This window comes from Oncorhynchus clarkii, unplaced genomic scaffold (assembly GCF_045791955.1).
Source record: "Oncorhynchus clarkii lewisi isolate Uvic-CL-2024 unplaced genomic scaffold, UVic_Ocla_1.0 unplaced_contig_12657_pilon_pilon, whole genome shotgun sequence".
Classification (NCBI taxonomy): Eukaryota; Metazoa; Chordata; class Actinopteri; order Salmoniformes; family Salmonidae; genus Oncorhynchus; species Oncorhynchus clarkii.
In genome coordinates, this window is record NW_027258432.1 from 37,126 (window position 1) to 55,616 (window position 18,491).

The 18,491-nt window shown below is 45.4% G+C and overlaps 2 protein-coding genes across 4 annotated transcripts; one reads left to right on the plus strand and one right to left on the minus strand.

Annotated features, from left to right (window-relative positions):
• Nucleotides 1-668: 668 nt before the first annotated feature.
• On the minus strand, nt 669-14,581 carry LOC139396922 (titin-like). Of its 2 annotated transcripts, XM_071143851.1 has the most exons (6): nt 14,460-14,581; nt 4,410-12,475; nt 4,005-4,301; nt 3,208-3,795; nt 1,904-2,209; nt 669-1,032 (listed from the first exon to the last, which is right to left on the minus strand). In XM_071143851.1, the coding sequence occupies exons 1-6, from the start codon at nt 14,465-14,467 to the stop codon at nt 719-721; spliced, it is 9,579 nt and encodes a 3,192-aa protein (XP_070999952.1). In that variant the 5' UTR covers nt 14,468-14,581; the 3' UTR covers nt 669-718. The 2 variants fall into 2 exon arrangements, with proteins under 2 accessions (XP_070999952.1, XP_070999953.1); XM_071143852.1 differs by lacking the exons at nt 669-1,032; nt 1,904-2,209; nt 3,208-3,795 and having other exon boundaries at nt 4,011-4,301; nt 4,385-12,475.
• Nucleotides 13,825-18,491, plus strand: LOC139396923 (CCAAT/enhancer-binding protein gamma-like). 2 transcript variants are annotated; one of them, XM_071143853.1, is made up of 2 exons: nt 13,825-13,968; nt 15,643-18,491. In XM_071143853.1, the coding sequence occupies exon 2, from the start codon at nt 15,765-15,767 to the stop codon at nt 16,284-16,286; it is 522 nt and encodes a 173-aa protein (XP_070999954.1). In that variant the 5' UTR covers nt 13,825-13,968; nt 15,643-15,764; the 3' UTR covers nt 16,287-18,491. The 2 variants fall into 2 exon arrangements, with proteins under 2 accessions (XP_070999954.1, XP_070999955.1); XM_071143854.1 differs by having other exon boundaries at nt 13,828-13,985.

The window sequence follows — 18,491 nt, forward strand, 5'->3', positions numbered from 1 at the left end:
ACCACTAGGTTACCTGCTGGTTACTAGTCCAACACTCTAACCACTAGGTTACCTGCTGGTTACTAGTCCAACGCTCTAACCCCTAGGCTACCTGCTGGTTACTAGTCCAACGCTCTAACCCCTAGGCTACCTGCTGGTTACTAGTCCAACGCTCTAACCACTAGTCTACCTGCTGGTTACTAGCCCAACGCTCTAACCACTAGGCTACCTGCTGGTTACTGACCCAACGCTCTAACCACTAGGCTACCTGCTGGTTACTAGTCCAACGCTCTAACCACTAGACTACCTACTGGTTACTAGTCCAACACTCTAACCACTAGGCTACCTGCTGGTTACTGACCCAACGCTCTAACCACTAGGCTACCTGCTGGTTACTAGTCCAATGCTCTAACCACTAGACTACCTACTGGTTACTAGTCCAACACTCTAACCACTAGGCTACCTGCTGGTTACTAGTCCAACGCTCTAACCATTAGGCTACCTGCTGGTTACTAGTCCAACGCTCTAACCACTAGGCTACCTGCCGTCCCTCCACTCTAACCACTAGGCTACCTGCCGTCCCTCCACTCTAACCACTAGTCTACCTGCTGAGAGAGTAGAGGCAACACTCTAACCACTAGTCTACCTGCCGTCCCTCCACTCTAACCACTAGGCTACCTGCCGTCCCAACAACAATACTAGCAAAGCCTCTGACAATTACAAAATCAAATCAAACCATCTAATCTCCTTGGTAATCGTCCGTGTCCACACACATCACCGGGCCGGCAGTGACGGACGGATCACTGACTGATCCCGCTGCATTCTTAGCCGCGACTCTGAATTCGTAAACCACACACTCGTTCAGCTCGGTCACAGTGTAGTGTGTGTCAGAAACGTTGGTTAAGTTGGCCTTCGTCCACCTGTCTCTTTCGCCCTCTTTCTTCTCAACCAGGTATCCCGTTACCTTGCTACCACCATCGTAAGTAGGCTTCAGCCATTCAAGTCTGACGGAAGACTTTCTGATGTGAGTGATCCGCACGTTGGTTGGAGGCTCTGCAACAAACAACAACAACAAAGATTTATAGGTTAAAATACAGTTGTAAATATAGGAAATGTGATGGACAACCACTAGGTGATAGAGAAATGTGATGGACCAACCACTAGGTGATAGAGAAATGTGATGGACAACCACTAGGTGATAGAGAAATGTGATGGACCAACCACTAGGTGATTAAGAAATGTGATGGACCACCACTAGGTGATAGAGAAATGTGATGGACAACCACTAGGTGATAGAGAAATGTGATGGACAACCACTAGGTGATATAGAAATGTGATGGACAACCACTAGGTGATAAAGAAATGTGATGGACAACCACTAGGTGATTAAGAAATGTGATGGACCACCACTAGGTGATTAAGAAATGTGATGGACCAACCACTAGGTGATAGAGAAATGTGATGGACAACCACTAGGTGATTAAGAAATGTGATGGACCACCACTAGGTGATTAAGAAATGTGATGGACCAACCACTAGGTGATAGAGAAATGTGATGGACAACCACTAGGTGATTAAGAAATGTGATGGACCACCACTAGGTGATAGAGAAATGTGATGGACAAGAAATGTGATGGACAACCACTAGGTGATAGAGAAATGTGATGGACCAACCACTAGGTGATAGAGAAATGTGATGGACAACCACTAGGTGATAGAGAAATGTGATGGACAACCACTAGGTGATAGAGAAATGTGATGGACAACCACTAGGTGATAGAGAAATGTGATGGACAACCACTAGGTGATAAAGAAACGTGATGGACCAACCACTAGGTGATAAAGAAATGTGACGGACCAACCACTAGGTGATATAGAAATGTGATGGACCAACCACTACTGAAAGTAACGAAAGTCGCCTTACCACAAGCATCAATGGCCAGTACAGCGTCTGAGATCTTGCTAAGGGGACTGCATCCAGCTGCGTTTTCCGCTGCCACCTTGAACTCATAGATGAGACCAGCAACGATGACGTTGGTCACTTTGAAGTGTGTGGCACGGATAACGGTTTTGTTAACCGTCTGCCACAGGATGCTGTTCTTGTCCTTCATCTGAAGATGGTATCCAACGACTGGTCTTCCTCCATTCCAGGTCGGCTCCGTCCAGGCGACGGTGACGCTTTCTCTGGTTACAGACGTAACGGTAGGGGGTGACGGAGATTCAGGGACGGCTATAGACGAAAGCAAATAACATTTAGCGTTAATCGGTATGTTTACAGTGTCTTTTAGCCTGTACAATAACACGTTGCCAGGTATTCTTTATCAGTTCAAGGGGTACAGCGCCCCCTAGTGGTCTGTTACAATAACACGTTCTCAGGTATTCTTTATCAGTTCAAGGGGTGGCATAGTACAGCGCCCCCTAGTGGTCTGTCACAATAACACGTTGCCGGGTATTCTTTATCAGTTCAAGGGGTGGCATAGTACAGCACCCCCTAGTGGTCTGTCACAATAACACGTTGCCAGGTATTCTTTATCAGTTCAAGGGGTGGCATAGTACAGCGCCCCCTAGTGGTCTGTCACAATAACATGTTGGCAGGTATTCTTTATCAGTTCAAGGGGTGGCATAGTACAGCGCCCCCTAGTGGTCTGTCACAATAACACGTTCTCAGGTATTCTTTATCAGTTCAAGGGGTGGCATAGTACAGCGCCCCCTAGTGGTCTGTCACAATAACACGTTGCCAGGTATTCTTTATCAGTTCAAGGGGTGGTTACATGTACCAGTACTTTACCTTTATTTAACTAGGCAAGTCAGTTAAGAACAAATTCTTATTTACAATGACGGCCTAGGAACAGTGGTCTGTTAGGAACATGTAACCATTTTACCTTTAGGAACAGTGGGTTAACTCGGCAAGTCAGTTAAGAACAAATTCTTATTTACAATGACGGCCTAGGAACAGTGGGTTAACTGGTCTAGGAACAGTGGGTTAACTGGTCTAGGAACAGTGGGTCTAGGAACAGTGAGTTAACTGCCTTGTTCAGGGGCAGAAAGACAGATTTGTTCTTTGTCAGCTCGGAGGATTCGATCTTGCAACCTTTCGGTTACTAGTCCAGCACTCTAACCACTAGGCTACGCTGCCGCCACATGTATATACATGTATATATATATATATATATAGAGAGAGAGAGAAAATACAAAGATAAAACGTGTATAGAGTAGTATAAAACTTACTGTAGTTGAGATCCACTCTGACGGTTGCAGAGTCGATGTACTCACTGATGCCGTAGCGATTTTCAGCCCTGATTCTGAACTGGTACTCCAGTCCTGTTATGAGCTTCATGATTTTCATTGTGCATTTCACAACGACCGACGAGACTTCGGTCCAGTCGGCGTTTGTCGTTTCTCGTTTGGTTATTATGTAGTTTGTGACGGGGCTTCCGCCGTCATACCGAGGAGGAAGCCACGTCAGACTCACACTGTCCTCGGTCACCTCAGACATTCCAATAGGACCAACTGGGGCGCTGGGTCTATCCAGGACCACGATGGTCACAAAAGACCTGGAGGCTCCGCTGGTGTTGGAGGCACATATGTCGTACCTTCCTGAATCAGTAGCAGTGCTCTCACGAAGACTGATGATAAGATATTCAGGAGTTACTTCAGAGTTGAATCTCATCGTTGACTTCAACACGACATCGTCCTTTGAAAGAGAAATCTTTGGCGCAGGTTTCCCAGTAAGTGGGATCTGGCATTTTAGGTTTGATCCTGCTCTGACGTAGACCATATTGTCAGGAAACTTGTTCATGTTCATTTCAGGAGGTTCTGTTGAAAGATAGATGAAGACTTGTTGAATTAAACAATCTAGATGTAAGAATTTGTATTCCAGAATGTAGTAAACTATGTGTCTTGGTTATGAATGTGGTAAACTTCCTATCGTTGGATTATGAATGTAGGAAACGATCTATCTTGGTTTATGCTCAGCAATTCTCTACCCTTAGTAACTGTACATGTAGGTTTGGGCAACAACTCACCAAGTTGCCCTTTAACTAACACAGGGAGAGCCATTTCTGTAGGGTCACTGAATCCAGCGTGGTTTTCAGCACGAACTCTGAAAAAGTATTGAGTAGCTTCCTTCAGGTCGTACACCACGAAGTGGACGGTCTTGGTGACACCACACTTCACCCATTTATCCTGACCGTTCTCGAGAGCATCGACTCGATAACTGGTGATTCTGCTCCCTCCGTCATTCTCGGGCTTAATCCATGACAAGGACACGCTTTCCTTGGTGACCTCGGTGACTTCGATGGTTTGTGGTGGGCTGGGTTTTTCTGAAATCAAGAAGGAAAAAAATGAAAAAAACTGTGGTTTAAAAAAAAAAAAAAAAATGAAAAAAATATATTGGAACGCTTACATTTGGATTATCAGTTCTGGCATACCTGTAATCATTGCTCCGTATTTGGTCTCAGCTGGCAAGCCGATTCCATACTGGTTTTCACCAGTGACTCTGAAGTAGTACACACCTCCCTCTTGTAGATCTGACAATCTGTAGGTCAGACGAGGACATGAATCTGTGACTCTGGTCCATCCCTTGTTGTTCACCTCACGAATATCAACAAGGTAGTTGGTGACAGCAGCACCACCTTCGTTCTCTGGGGTATCCCAGGCAACTGTTGCAGAGCTCTTGGTAACATCCTTGACAGCAACACGGCACGGTGGACCAGGAGAGTCAAGAACCCTGACATTTAACGTACATGTGACTTTTCCAGCAACGTTTTGTAAAGTCACTGTATATTTTCCAGAGTCGTCTCTTGTTGCTTGTTCCACCGTGATAGACGTGACGGTATCAGTGGTATGAATACTGGCCCTCACTCTCAGGTCAACATCTGCCTTGTCCCACATAACGTTAGGAACAGGTTTGCCGCTGAACGGCACAGTTAAGGTGAATGAACTGCCGTCCTTTACGAGAAGAGTCTTTCGCATCTCATTGCTGATATTAAACTGTGGTTCCTCTTCTCTGTCCTCAGCTGCTTGTGGATCAGTAGGAGGGCTTGGCTCACTGACACCAATCTTGTTGATGGATTTGACGACAAATATATATTCTGCACCAGGTGTCAAACCAACGACAGTGGATTCAGTGTTCTCTGTGTTTGAAACACTGACGAACCAGTCCTCCTCATCCGTTCTCTTATATTCAACACAGTATCCTGTTATAGCAGCTCCCCCATCAAACAACGGCTTATTCCATGAAAGAGTTACAGAAGTCTTGGTTGAGTCAATGACTTTGGGTTTAGCTGGTGGGGACGGCAGGAATTGTGGATCCTCCGCTTTTGTCAGTTTGCAAGGAATACTTGGGGGACTCGAGCCTGCAACATTTTCTGCATAGACTCTGTACTCATACTCACATCCCTCACAGAGATTGGATGCCTTGACCCTAAGGTCATTCACAGGCTTTGTGTTCACCTGTACCCAGCGCATTCCTGATTTCTCTCGTTTCTCAATAACGTAGCCAGAAATGCTGCTTCCTCCATCGGACTCCGGTCGTCTCCAGCAGATTGTCATTGTCTCACTTGTTATGCTGGTGACATCAACATCTGTCGGTGCAGCAGGGACAGTGAATGGATCTGTGGCCTTGGTTGGCTCACTCTCCAAGGCTTCACCTTCTCCATATTCATTCACTGCCTTTACTCTGAAGATGTATTCCCTTCCTTTACGCAGTCCGGTGACCTTGCATGTTGTAGCCTTCGTGTCTTCATATACTGAAGTCCAGGTGACACGACTGGTTTCACATTTCTCAACTATATAGCGCAGAATTTCCGCACCACCGTTTTCTTGAGGTGGTCCCCAGGTCAAAGTGCATTTCTCTGCGGTCAGACCAGTCACATGCAATGGCCCAGAGGACGGTCCAGGGCGATCAAGAACCTTACAGTTTACAGACAGGGACCTTGTACCAGCAATGTTCTGCACTGTTACAGTGTACTGACCCGAGTCTCTTCGGATAGTGTCTCTGACTAGTAATGTGGTGGTAGTGTGTGTTGAAGTGATCTCTATTCTTGCCTTGATCTCAATCCTTTCACCATCTTTTGACCAGGAAATGACTGGACGTGGGCGCCCAGAAATATCTGCATCGATTCTCAGAACATCTCCGGCTTTGACAACGACTAATTTCTTATACTTGTTATCCAAGACAACGCGAGGTAGAACAACGTTATCCTTGACTGTGACGGCACCTGTGCATTGCGATGGCTCACTGAGTACTCCAGCAGAGTTCTTTGCAATAACACGGAAGTCATATTGAATGTCCTCCGTAAGGCCTTCAATGTCATAGCAAGTATCCTGGAGATTGGTGAAATTGCACTTCAGCCAACAACCATCTGGAAGCTCCCTGCGATCAACAATGTAGCCAGTCACCTTGGCTCCACCGTCATTCTCTGGCTTGGACCAAGTCAGAGAAATTGAAGATCTTGTGATGTCTGTGACTGTAAGGTTAGCAGGAGGATCACATGGATCTCTTGCAGCTATAGGCTCAGTGGCTTTGCTGTACGGTCCAACGCCAGCAATATTCTCAGCAGCAACACGGAATTCATACTGCAAGCTTTCTTCAACCCCATTCACTTTAAATTCTGTTTCAGAAATGAGACGTCCTCTGTTAGTCTTTGTCCAGCGAATACTGCTATAGTCCTTCATTTCCAGGTGATAACCGATGATTGGACTTCCACCGTCACTGGCTGGTTCATTCCATGTAACCAACATGAAGGACTTTGTAGCCTGGGCAACATGGAGGGTAGTGGGAGGGCCAGGTGTCTCGAAGGGGTACTGTGCAACAACGGAAGCGGACTCCACAGCATGGCTCATGCCGAAACGGTTTTCCGCTGCAATTCGGAACTGATATTCAGTGCCTTGTGTCAAACGAGGAACCTTAATAGACGTTCTGGCAACTGTGGATGAAACAGTCTTCCATGTTGTAGTGGTAGTATCTCTCTTCTCTACTACGTAGTTGCTGATTGGACATCCTCCATCGTAGAGTGGGGGATCCCAAGACAGTGAAATATAGTCAGCGTTGACTTCATCTACTTTAATTGCACCAGGTGGGCCAGGTTTATCCAAGATGACAACAGCTATTATGGCTGATTTTCTACCAACTGTGTTGGTTAAGGTGATCTCATAGTTCCCTGATTCCTCCCTGGTTGTGTTTCTAATAGTGATTAGTGATGAGTTATTAGATGTTAGAAAGCTAACCCTGGTTGTCTCCTTCAACTCAGCACCATCTTTCTTCCATGAAACCTCAGGTTCAGGTATACCCTTGAACGGAACATCAATCTTCAGGTCGTCTCCTGCCTTGACACTGTATGAGTTGCTCATTAGATCTATGATGGGTTCTATTGTGTCGTCCTTTACTGGCTTGGCCAGTGGCTTCGGGTCACTCTTGTCTGTAATCATTGCTCCGTATTTGGTCTCAGCTGGCAAGCCGATTCCATACTGGTTTTCACCAGTGACTCTGAAGTAGTACACACCTCCTTCTTGTAGATCTGACACTCTGTAGGTCAGACGAGGACATGAATCTGTGACTCTGGTCCATCTCTTGTTGTTCACCTCACGAATATCAACAAGGTAGTTGGTGACAGCAGCACCACCTTCGTTTTCTGGGGTATCCCAGGCAACTGTTGCAGAGCTCTTGGTAACATCCTTGACAGCAACACGGCACGGTGGACCAGGAGAGTCAAGTACCCTGACATTCAACGTACATGTGACTTTTCCAGCAACGTTTTGTAAAGTCACTGTGTATTTTCCAGAGTCGTCTCTTGTTGCTTGTTCCACCGTGATAGACGTGACGGTATCAGTGGTATGAATACTGGCCCTCACTCTCAGGTCAACATCTGCCTTGTCCCACATAACGTTAGGAACAGGTTTGCCGCTGAACGGCACAGTTAAGGTGAATGAACTGCCGTCCTTTACAAGAAGAGTCTTTCTCATCTCATTGCTGATATTAAACTGTGGTTCCTCTTCTCGGTCCTCAGCTGCTTGTGGATCAGTAGGAGGGCTTGGCTCACTGACACCAATCTTGTTGATGGATTTGACGACAAATATATATTCTGCACCAGGTGTCAAACCAACGACAGTGGATTCAGTGTTCTCTGTGTTTGAAACACTGACGAACCAGTCCTCCTCATCCGTTCTCTTATATTCAACACAGTATCCTGTTACGGCAGCTCCCCCATCAAACAACGGCTTATTCCATGAAAGAGTTACAGAAGTCTTGGTTGAGTCAATGACTTTGGGTTTAGCTGGTGGGGACGGCAGGAATTGTGGATCCTCCGCTTTTGTCAGTTTGCAAGGAATACTTGGGGGACTCGAGCCTGCAACATTTTCTGCATAGACTCTGTACTCATACTCACATCCCTCACAGAGATTGGATGCCTTGACCCTAAGGTCATTCACAGGCTTTGTGTTCACCTGTACCCAGCGCATTCCTGATTTCTCTCGTTTCTCAATAACGTAGCCAGAAATGCTGCTTCCTCCATCGGACTCAGGTCTTCTCCAGCAGATTGTCATTGTCTCACTTGTTATGCTGGTGACTTCAACATCTGTCGGTGCAGCAGGGACAGTGAATGGATCTGTGGCCTTGGTTGGCTCACTCTCCAAGGCTTCTCCTTCTCCATATTCATTCACTGCCTTTACTCTGAAGATGTATTCCCTTCCTTTACGCAGTCCGGTGACCTTGCATGTTGTAGCCTTCGTGTCTTCATATACTGAAGTCCAGGTGACACGACTGGTTTCACATTTCTCAACTATATAGCGCAGAATTTCCGCACCACCGTTTTCTTGAGGTGGTCCCCAGGTCAAAGTGCATTTCTCTGCGGTCAGACCAGTCACATGCAATGGCCCAGAGGATGATCCAGGGCGGTCAAGAACCTTACAGTTTACAGACAGGGACCTTGTACCAGCAATGTTCTGCACTGTTACAGTGTACTGACCCGAGTCTCTTCGGATAGTGTCTCTGACTAGTAATGTGGTGGTAGTGTGTGTTGAAGTGATCTCTATTCTTGCCTTGATCTCAATCCTTTCACCATCTTTTGACCAGGAAATGACTGGACGTGGGCACCCAGAAATATCTGCATCAATTCTCAGAACATCTCCGGCTTTGACAACGACTAATTTCTTATACTTGTTATCCAAGACAATGCGAGGTAGAACAACGTTATCCTTGACTGTGACGGCACCTGTGCATTGCGACGGCTCACTGAGTACTCCAGCAGAGTTCTTTGCAATAACACGGAAGTCATATTGAATGTCCTCCGTAAGGCCTTCAATGTCATAGCAAGTATCCTGGAGATTGGTGAAATTGCACTTCAGCCAACAACCATCTGGAAGCTCCCTGTGATCAACAATGTAGCCAGTCACCTTGGCTCCACCGTCATTCTCTGGCTTGGACCAAGTCAGAGAAATTGAAGATCTTGTGATGTCTGTGACTGTAAGGTTAGCAGGAGGATCACATGGATCTCTTGCAGCTATAGGCTCAGTGGCTTTGCTGTACGGTCCAACGCCAGCAATATTCTCAGCAGCAACACGGAATTCATACTGCAAGTTTTCTTCAACCCCATTCACTTTAAATTCTGTTTCAGCAATGAGACGTCCTCTGTTAGTTTTTGTCCAGCGAATACTGCTATAGTCCTTCATTTCCAGGTGATAACCGATGATTGGACTTCCACCGTCACTGGCTGGTTCATTCCATGTAACCAACATGAAGGACTTTGTAGCCTGGGCAACATGGAGGGTAGTGGGAGGGCCAGGTGTCTCGAAGGGGTACTGTGCAACAACTGAAGCGGACTCTACAGCATGGCTCATTCCGTAACGGTTTTCAGCTGCAATTCGGAACTGATATTCAGTGCCTTGTGTCAAACGAGGAACCTTAATAGACGTTCTGGCAACTGTGGATGAAACAGTCTTCCATGTTGTAGTGGTAGTATCTCTCTTCTCTACTACGTAGTTGCTGATTGGACATCCACCATCGTAGAGTGGGGGATCCCAAGACAGTGAAATATAGTCAGCGTTGACTTCATCTACCTTGATTGCACCAGGTGGGCAAGGTTTATCCAAGATGACCACAGCTATTATCGCTGATTTTCTACCAACTGTGTTGGTTAAGGTGATCTCATAGTTCCCTGATTCCTCCCTGGTTGTGTTTCTGATAGTGATTAGTGATGAGTTATTAGATGTTAGAAAGCTAACCCTGGTTGTCTCCTTCAATTCAACACCATCTTTGTTCCATGAAACCTCAGGTTCAGGTCTGCCTCTAAATGGAACATCGATCTTCAGGTCGTCTCCTGCCTTGACACTGAATGTGTTACACATCAGATCTATGATGGGTTCCACTGTGTCGTCGTTTACTACGACAGCCTCTGCCAGTAGCTTAGGTTCACTCTTGCCTGTTTCATTGACTGCACTAATCCTAAATGAATATTGCTCACCTGTTAAGAGTCCATCAATAGTCGATCTCAATCCCCGTATCTCAGTACACACAGTCCATTTGTCATCGCTCTTGGCTTGCATTTCCACTACGTAGCATTTGATTCTGCTACCACCGTCGTCGTCAGGCTTTTGCCATGACAGACTCACACTGTCGTGAGTAACATCTACAACAGTGACTTTACCAGGAGGCAAAGGAGCTTGGGATACCTTGATTGGTTCTGGTGTTTCCGCTGGCAAACCCACACCGAGCTCATTAACAGCTCGTACACAGAAGTAATAAAGTCCCCCTTCTATAAGGTTGTCAATCTTCATTCTATTTCTTCCACAGTTCTCTGAAACACTGGTAAAGGCACGTCTTTGAGCTTCTCTCTTCTCCACAATGTAATGTGTGATCTTAGCTCCGCCGTCAATCAGTGGAGGCTCCCAGGACAGTGATACAGAATCTCTAGTAATGTCCTTGACTTCAAAGTGCTCAGGGGCACTTGGTGAATCCAACACTGTGACATTAATGAAAGCAGACTTCATACCGCTGACGTTCTCAAGAGTCAACGCATACTTGCCAGTGTCAAGTCTGTTGACGGTGTGGATGACAAGGACTGTGTAGGTGCTTGTGACCTCAATGTGTGCACGCTCAGTAAGAGGACCTTCCATCTTGGACCACTTGACTACAGGTTGAGGTTTTCCTTTGAATGGGACAAACAGACGCAGTGTTGCACACGCCCGAACTGACACCATTTTCCTAAGGTCTGAATCTAGTTCAATCTCAGGTGCCTCAAGTCTTTCAGATGTAACTACAGTCCCTGGTACATCCGCTGGTTCCCCAACTCCTTCCGTGTTAATCGCACAGACGCGGAAGTTGTATTCTCCGTTTTCCTTCAGTGTTTTCACAGTGAAGTGTGTTTCTTCAACACCAGTTGGCGGTGTACAGGTCGTCCACTCTTCCTGCGTTACTTCCTTCATCTCAACAACATATCCTTTGATGGCTGCTCCTCCATCATAGATGGGTTTTGTCCATGAGATGGACACGGTTGTGGTTGACTGGTCTGTCACCCCAGGGTTGTAAGGAGGACCTGGTGGATATAAGGGGTCACAAGCTTTGATATATCCTGTTGGTTCACTTGGCACTCCAACACCAGCAGAATTCTCAGCAGATACTCTGAACTCGTAGGAATGCCCCTCGGCGAGTCCGGTGCACCTGAACCGAATATCGTTAAGTCTTCTCTTGTTACACTTTGTCCATCTAACACCGTCTTTATGGCGTTTTTCAACGATATAACCATCTATTTCTGAGCCGCCATCGTTTTCTGGACGATTCCATGTAAGGACCATTGAGTCGCTTGTTATAGCACTTGCTTCAGGCGTGGAAGGAGAGCTGGGAGGCTTGAAAGGACAACATGCAGTAACCGGGTCTGATTCAAGAGGTTCACCAGTGCCAAACCTATTCACCGCTTTCACTCTGAAGATGTACTCAGTGCCGGGTACAAGTTTAGTCACTTTGTAGCTGACTGCTTGGGTTTCCGGTTGGACTACAGTCCATGACACGCGGTTGGTTACCCTCTTTTCAATGATATAATGGGTGACACTGGCACCGCCATCTTGTAACGGATGACTCCAGTGAAGCGTGGCTTTCTCTGCAGTCACACCAGTTATCTTCAATGGCCCATCAGGTGGACCAGGTCTATCAAGAACCTTAACATTGACAGGTATATCTTTCTTTCCGGCCACATTGCTGAGACTCAGGACGAACTGTCCGCCGTCCACTCTGACGCAATCTAGAACTGTTAGAACGGTACGTTCAAACGTTTTTACGACCTCCGTTCTCGGGGCGGTTTTATCAATTTCTTTTCCGTCTTTCAACCACTTGACTCTGGGGAGTGGCGTCCCCAGGATATCCGCTCGGATAACAAACGTTTCACCAGCACGGACGACGATGCCATCCTTAAACTTGGGATCCATCGATGCTGTTGGTGCCTCGATTTCCATGGTGGCTCTGGTCACTGTTGACACAAACGGAATACCAGGTGCAAAAGGTTCACTAAGAGAGAGAGAGAGAGCAGGTGGGAGAAAGGGATACATATGTATAATCAGATGTGATATTATACCTTTATTTAACTAGGCAAGTCAGTTAAGAACAAATTCTTATTTACAATGACAGTCTAGGAACAGTGGGTTAACAGCCTTGTTCAGGGGCAGAACGACAGATTTTTTACCTTGTCAGCTCGGGATTTGATCTTTCAACCTTTCGGTAACCAGTCCAATGCTCTAACCACTAGTCTACCTGCCGTCCCTCCACTCTAACCACTAGGCTACCCTGCCGTCCCTCCACGCTAACCACTAGGCTACCCTGCTGCCCCTCCACTCTAACCACTAGGCTACCCTGCCGCCCCTCCACTCTAACCACTAGGCTACGCTGCCGCCCCTCCACTCTTACCACTAGGCTACCCTGCCTCTCTTCCACTCAAACCACTAAGCTACCCTGCCACCCCTCCACTCTAACCACTAGTCTACTTGCCTCCCCTCCACTCTAACCACTAGGCTACCCTGCCGCCCCATATTGATTATCTTCATTCAATTGAAGGCTTATATGTTTTGGAGTTCCCCTTGGCTCCTTATCAATTGAAGTGGTGGCGTAGTCTAGCACCACCTAGTGGTCTGTCACACAGAAATATTCTATAATGTTGAGATTGTTATTGGATTGATTCCCACATGGGTCGACCACTTCTGTCCAATCATATTAGCCAAACTAAACACTTCCTCTTATACGTCTATTAAAACTATACTTTTATGGTCTGTTGTTCACAGGAATGTACTGAACAGGAAGGAGAGAGAGAGAGAGATTTGTAATAAAAAAGCTGGAATCTATGCTTCCCAACATGATTTGAAAAGGATTTGTTTGGCTAAAAAGAGTACAATGTTTTAGTTGAAGGCGACTTTAAGAATCTGTGTCTGTGTGAATCTGTGTCTGTGCTGCACAATGTGGATGATCCAAGATGATGCTACCGCACCAAAGATGTGGAGATCACACATGGCAGGCTATTTACATGCACAACTGCGTTATTATATGATATATCAAGAGCAATTTTGTATATTTAAGTATTTAAAAAAATAATTGAACTAATTTTTTTTTTTTTAACTCATGTCAACTGTTGGAATTGTGCGTCTCTTCCCCGAAACAGGTCATTAGCAATGAACGAATAGTGGTAACGAATTCATTGTGTGAACTCACGACATATTTTTTCCTTCTTCATATGACATAAATAACACTAGCTAAATGCAAATATAGTTCATCCCATTGGTTGTTCAACCTTTCACTCAAGCAGTTTATTGCGTCACCCATCCTCACCGCCGAAGCTCATTGGCTGGGCTGGTAGATGCCCCTATATGGTCAAAACGATTTCGCAATACTTGGAGCAGCAACAAAACATACACAAGACTTCATCAACTAACTTATTTGGTCAACGAAAAATACGGACATTTACTCCCAACTTGTTATACTTTTGACGACACCTAAAACAAAAAGCAGACAAGGTAACGTCGTTGATTTGGTATGTTTTTTCCCAAGTCATCTTCTATGGGGGGGAAAAAGGGTAATAGCTAGCTAGGCTAAATGGACTCCACAAACTGTACGGCATATTCGTGCTAATTTAGACACCAACTGTGGCCAGGTATGCTTAAAATAAAAGTTTAGTTTACTAAACAGCGGTGTGATGAACTATGTTAAAAGTATATAGTGACGTGGCGTTCAAAGTGTGTGTTTTTTGACGTTAGGTGAGGTTATTTTCGGTTGTAAGGAAATGCTAGCTAGCTGTTAGCCAGTTGTCTAGTTAGCCAAGCTCCACGCCTCCTGCTATTGCCAAATCTCTCTATATAGGCTCTTTGTTTGTCTATTTCCATACACGTTCTAATTAGTTAACTAGTTAGTCTCACGTCAAAACGTTGTGTGTTAGTGTTTTTTTTAGTGAATTCACCGGTATAATTATTTTATTTTATCCCAAAACGTCTGGGTTTTTGTTGCTTACCACTGCATGGCTACGGAGTTCCTCTCCGGTGGCACAAAGCAGATCTGCCATGTACGGAGGGAGGGATGCGATGATGCAATCACCGGCAACACTACCGTTAACTAGCAGACAGCAGAACTGACCGACGGGGAGAGAGAGAGAGAGAGATGTCACAGACACACAACTCCCTGTGTGACCTTATCAGACTAACATTTAACTATGATTTTTTCACTTTCCCTCAGGGAGAATAACATGCTGGTGATGATAGATACATGTTTTTGGTGGGTGAATTCCCTCAAGGAGAATAACATATGTTTGTGATGACAGATAAATGTTGGGTGAATGAATGCAAATTGGGGGAGGGGCTTAAACCAGACCACCACTTTGTCTCAGATCTGTTTACACAACAACAACAAAATCCGTCAGTATGAAATGCGCAATATTATTTAGCTACATATTCTAGATATGTGTTTGCATCAATGTAGCTTGTTTTCATAAATCCCCCATCGTGTGTTTTACAATAGACGTGATCTCTGGTGGGTCAGACTGTGAACATACATGGGACTGTAGATCCGTCTTCATACTATGGGCACCAATAGTTCCAGTGCTTGGATTTTCCCTCACTGGTTATTTGGACAAATCACGATTTCACAGATGGATAGAATATTTAGAATTTCTGATTGGGGGGGAGGCATTTGACCCGTAGACTTGTCCTTAACTTGTAAATAGAGAGGGTGGAGTTCCTCGTTCTAGCATCTCTTCTCATAACCCATGTGGACCCAGATCTTAATTTATTTATGGTGAAATCAAGATTACTAGAAAGGATATGGGGCTCCGAGTAGCGCAGCATCTCAGTGCTAGAGGCGTCACTGCAGCCACTGGTTCGATTCCAGGCTGTATCACAACCGGCCATGATTGGGAGACTGTATGGCCCGGGTGGGCCGTCATTGTAAATAATAATTTGTTCTTAACTGACTTGCCTAGTTAAATGTAAAAAAAATAATAAATTGTGCTACTGATGTTGAGTCCTGCTATTTCCCTGACTACCCTGACTCAATTAGTTCCGACTAAAAGCTCATAGTCTAGAATGTTCTTAACTGTCACCTGTTTGTAGCCTATTTTAATAATGAATCCCCTATCAATGTGTTTCTTACCTTTTTTCTCTTCTCGGGGAAAAACTAACATATTTCCGTTGTCCTTCCAGACTCCAGAAACTCCAGTCTACAGGAGTGCGTCCAGACACCCATTCATCCAGAGTGCCACCCAACCAGCACGCCAGTCATAGCAGACGGACGGTGAGGCGAGCGGTCAGCAGATCCGAACCAAATGAGCAAGAGGTCGCAGCAGACGATAAACACGGAGCAGAACAGGGGGACTGTTAGTGTGATCCAGGGCCAGGCTAGTGGAACAACAACAACAACAACATCAAGACCACCAGGAGGAAGCTTACAGCTGGTACCCCAGCTAGTCCCTGCGACCCCAGCCGGAGGAGGAGGAGGAGGAGGCAAGGCCAAGATGAAGAAGACGTCGGGGGACAAGGACAGTGACGAGTACCGTCAACGGCGGGAACGGAACAACCTGGCGGTGAAGAAGAGCAGGATGAGATCCAAGCAGAAGGCCCAGGACACGCAGCAACGTGTCAACGAGCTGAAAGAGGAGAACGAGAGGCTGGAGGCCAAGATCAAGCTGCTCAGCAAAGAGCTGTCTGTCCTCAAGGACCTCTTCCTGGAACACGCCCACAACCTGGCCGACAACGTCCAAGCGCCTGGCGCGGAGGGGGCCAGCCCCGCCCACAACAACAACAACAACAACAATGGAGCGTGTAACAACAACAACAACAGCCAGTGAGAAGAGGGCAGGGACATGAAATATGAAACCTCGTGGTTGTGTACTTCCCAAATTGCACCCTATTCCCCATAGGGCCCTGGTCTAAAGTAGTGCACTATGAAGGGAATAGGGTGCCATTTTGAGTCAACCAGGGTGATGGTAAATAGACAGCTCGCCATTGCTTCTTAACCATACTGGAGTTTCTTCCTCTCGCTCCTCCCAGAGATGATATATACTGGCAGAGAGATTTCACTGTTGTCTTCTTTGTGCGTTCCGATTGGTTCACAATGATTTTTTTTTTAAGAGTTTCAGGTCAGGAATTGTCCATTTTTTTTTTATTTTTTTTTAACAATTTGGAGACATTTTCTAAAGAGACCCTGTTGTGTTGAGTCACAAGATAAACTATTCACTAGTTAAGATGATGTGAGGGGGGGAAAGTATATATTTTATTATTTTGGTTTGTAGTATTGTCAGTACATTCACTACGGTTGAAGTTAGTCAGAATGATGCCTGTTTTTTTATTTTTTTGGATGCATCTGTTGGCTTCAGATATGCACACGTTGTACATTTTATTTTTAAATATATATATATATCATTTTTTTGTGTCCTAATCGAATGGCTTTACTTCTGCTTTGAGCTGTTTTGGGTAGAAGAGGACTGTAAATATCAAGAGTCAAATACAAAGAGGTGAGATGAGATTGGACCCAAAACTTAAGATCAGCTTAAACCTTCTTCTTCTCTTGTTTTTTTTGGTTGTTGCTCAAGACATGTTGTGTTGTTGACGTCAGCTTTTCATAATCTCGAGTTTTCAGGCCTGTGTGAGATACAGTCAGTCACTGTGTTTATTTACCCATAGTTCCAACAGGCCTCAGACCAGCCCTTTCAGTCAGAGACCCAGAGAGACAGAGGTCTCAAACAGCGCCCTGTTCCCTAGACGGTGCACTAGTTTCGATCCCCTATGTGGCGCTGGTCAAAAAAAAAAAGGTACAAATGTAGTTCGCTAAATAAGGAATTAGGATGCCATTTGGGATACAGACAGAGAGGGGGGGACAGAGGTGTGTTCGCAGTTAAGGAGTGTCCCAGCCCAGACTAGACAGCCCAGACTATCATGCAACCTCCGTGGGATTAAACTCCAGACGTTTCGCACGGCGTCACAGGCCGCTGCTAATTCAAAGTTAAGCCTTTCTCCAAACCAACCCTAAAACCTGGAGAGAAAGACAGAACAACAGGACAATGAGCCATTCTGTCTGTCTGGGCGTTGGGGATGCTAAATCACCTCCTAATTAGCCCCGGCTAGCTAGAACAGAGCGAGGCACGTTGGCTCCCGCCTCCAGTGGTGTCAGGCTCAGTCAGAGGCTATCAGAATGTGTAGACAGAAAGGCAGGCTCAGTCAGAGGCTATCAGAATGTATATTTTGTGTGTTTTGTTTCTGTTGTCAGACTTGAGTTATTATCCAGCTGTAGGATTGTCTCCTCTGAAACAACGGCATATTCTGATGTGATGTGGATGATGATGATGATGTGGATGCGTATTTGGCCAGAGGAGTCGACATTGAGTGTCTGTTATTTATAGGATGCGTCCCCAATGGCACCCTGTCCCCCGATTTTTTTTATAGTGCACTACTTTTTGTTTTGAGTAGAGCCTTGTCAACAGGCAGTGCACTATATAACACCTAGGGTGTCTCTTGGAGTGCTGTTGTAGCCGTCTGTACCTCAGGCTACCAGTATTAGCCACACCAAACAGGGCCTTTTTCTTTCTCAGAACCTCTGAAGCATCTTTTCAATTGTTGTTTTTGTTTTGTTTTGTAATCTTTGTTTTTTCTACAACTTGTATTTTTTAAAAAGCAGCATGATGGAAGTGGTTTGCATGGGGGGGGGGGGGGGGGGGGGCACTGTTCAAATATGTGTTGTTTTTATTTTGTTGCACTACAGCAAAGAGAAACGATAGCAAATATTGGCATATTGAAACCATTCTCTTCATGTTGTTCTGTGTTGTTGAACAGAAGATCTACAATTGAAAATAATGTCTGAAATTCAATAGCAAAATATTTTGTACAAAATTTTTTAAAAAAATGTGACAAATTTTGATAAATATTTCCATGAATATTTGTTTTTTGGTTTGCATGTTGCTGGGCAGCATTTTCTCTTAGCTAGACTTGCTCTTTTTATATAAGATTATATTGGGGTAACGTGCATTTGTAAATTAAAATTGAGTACAAACTTTCAA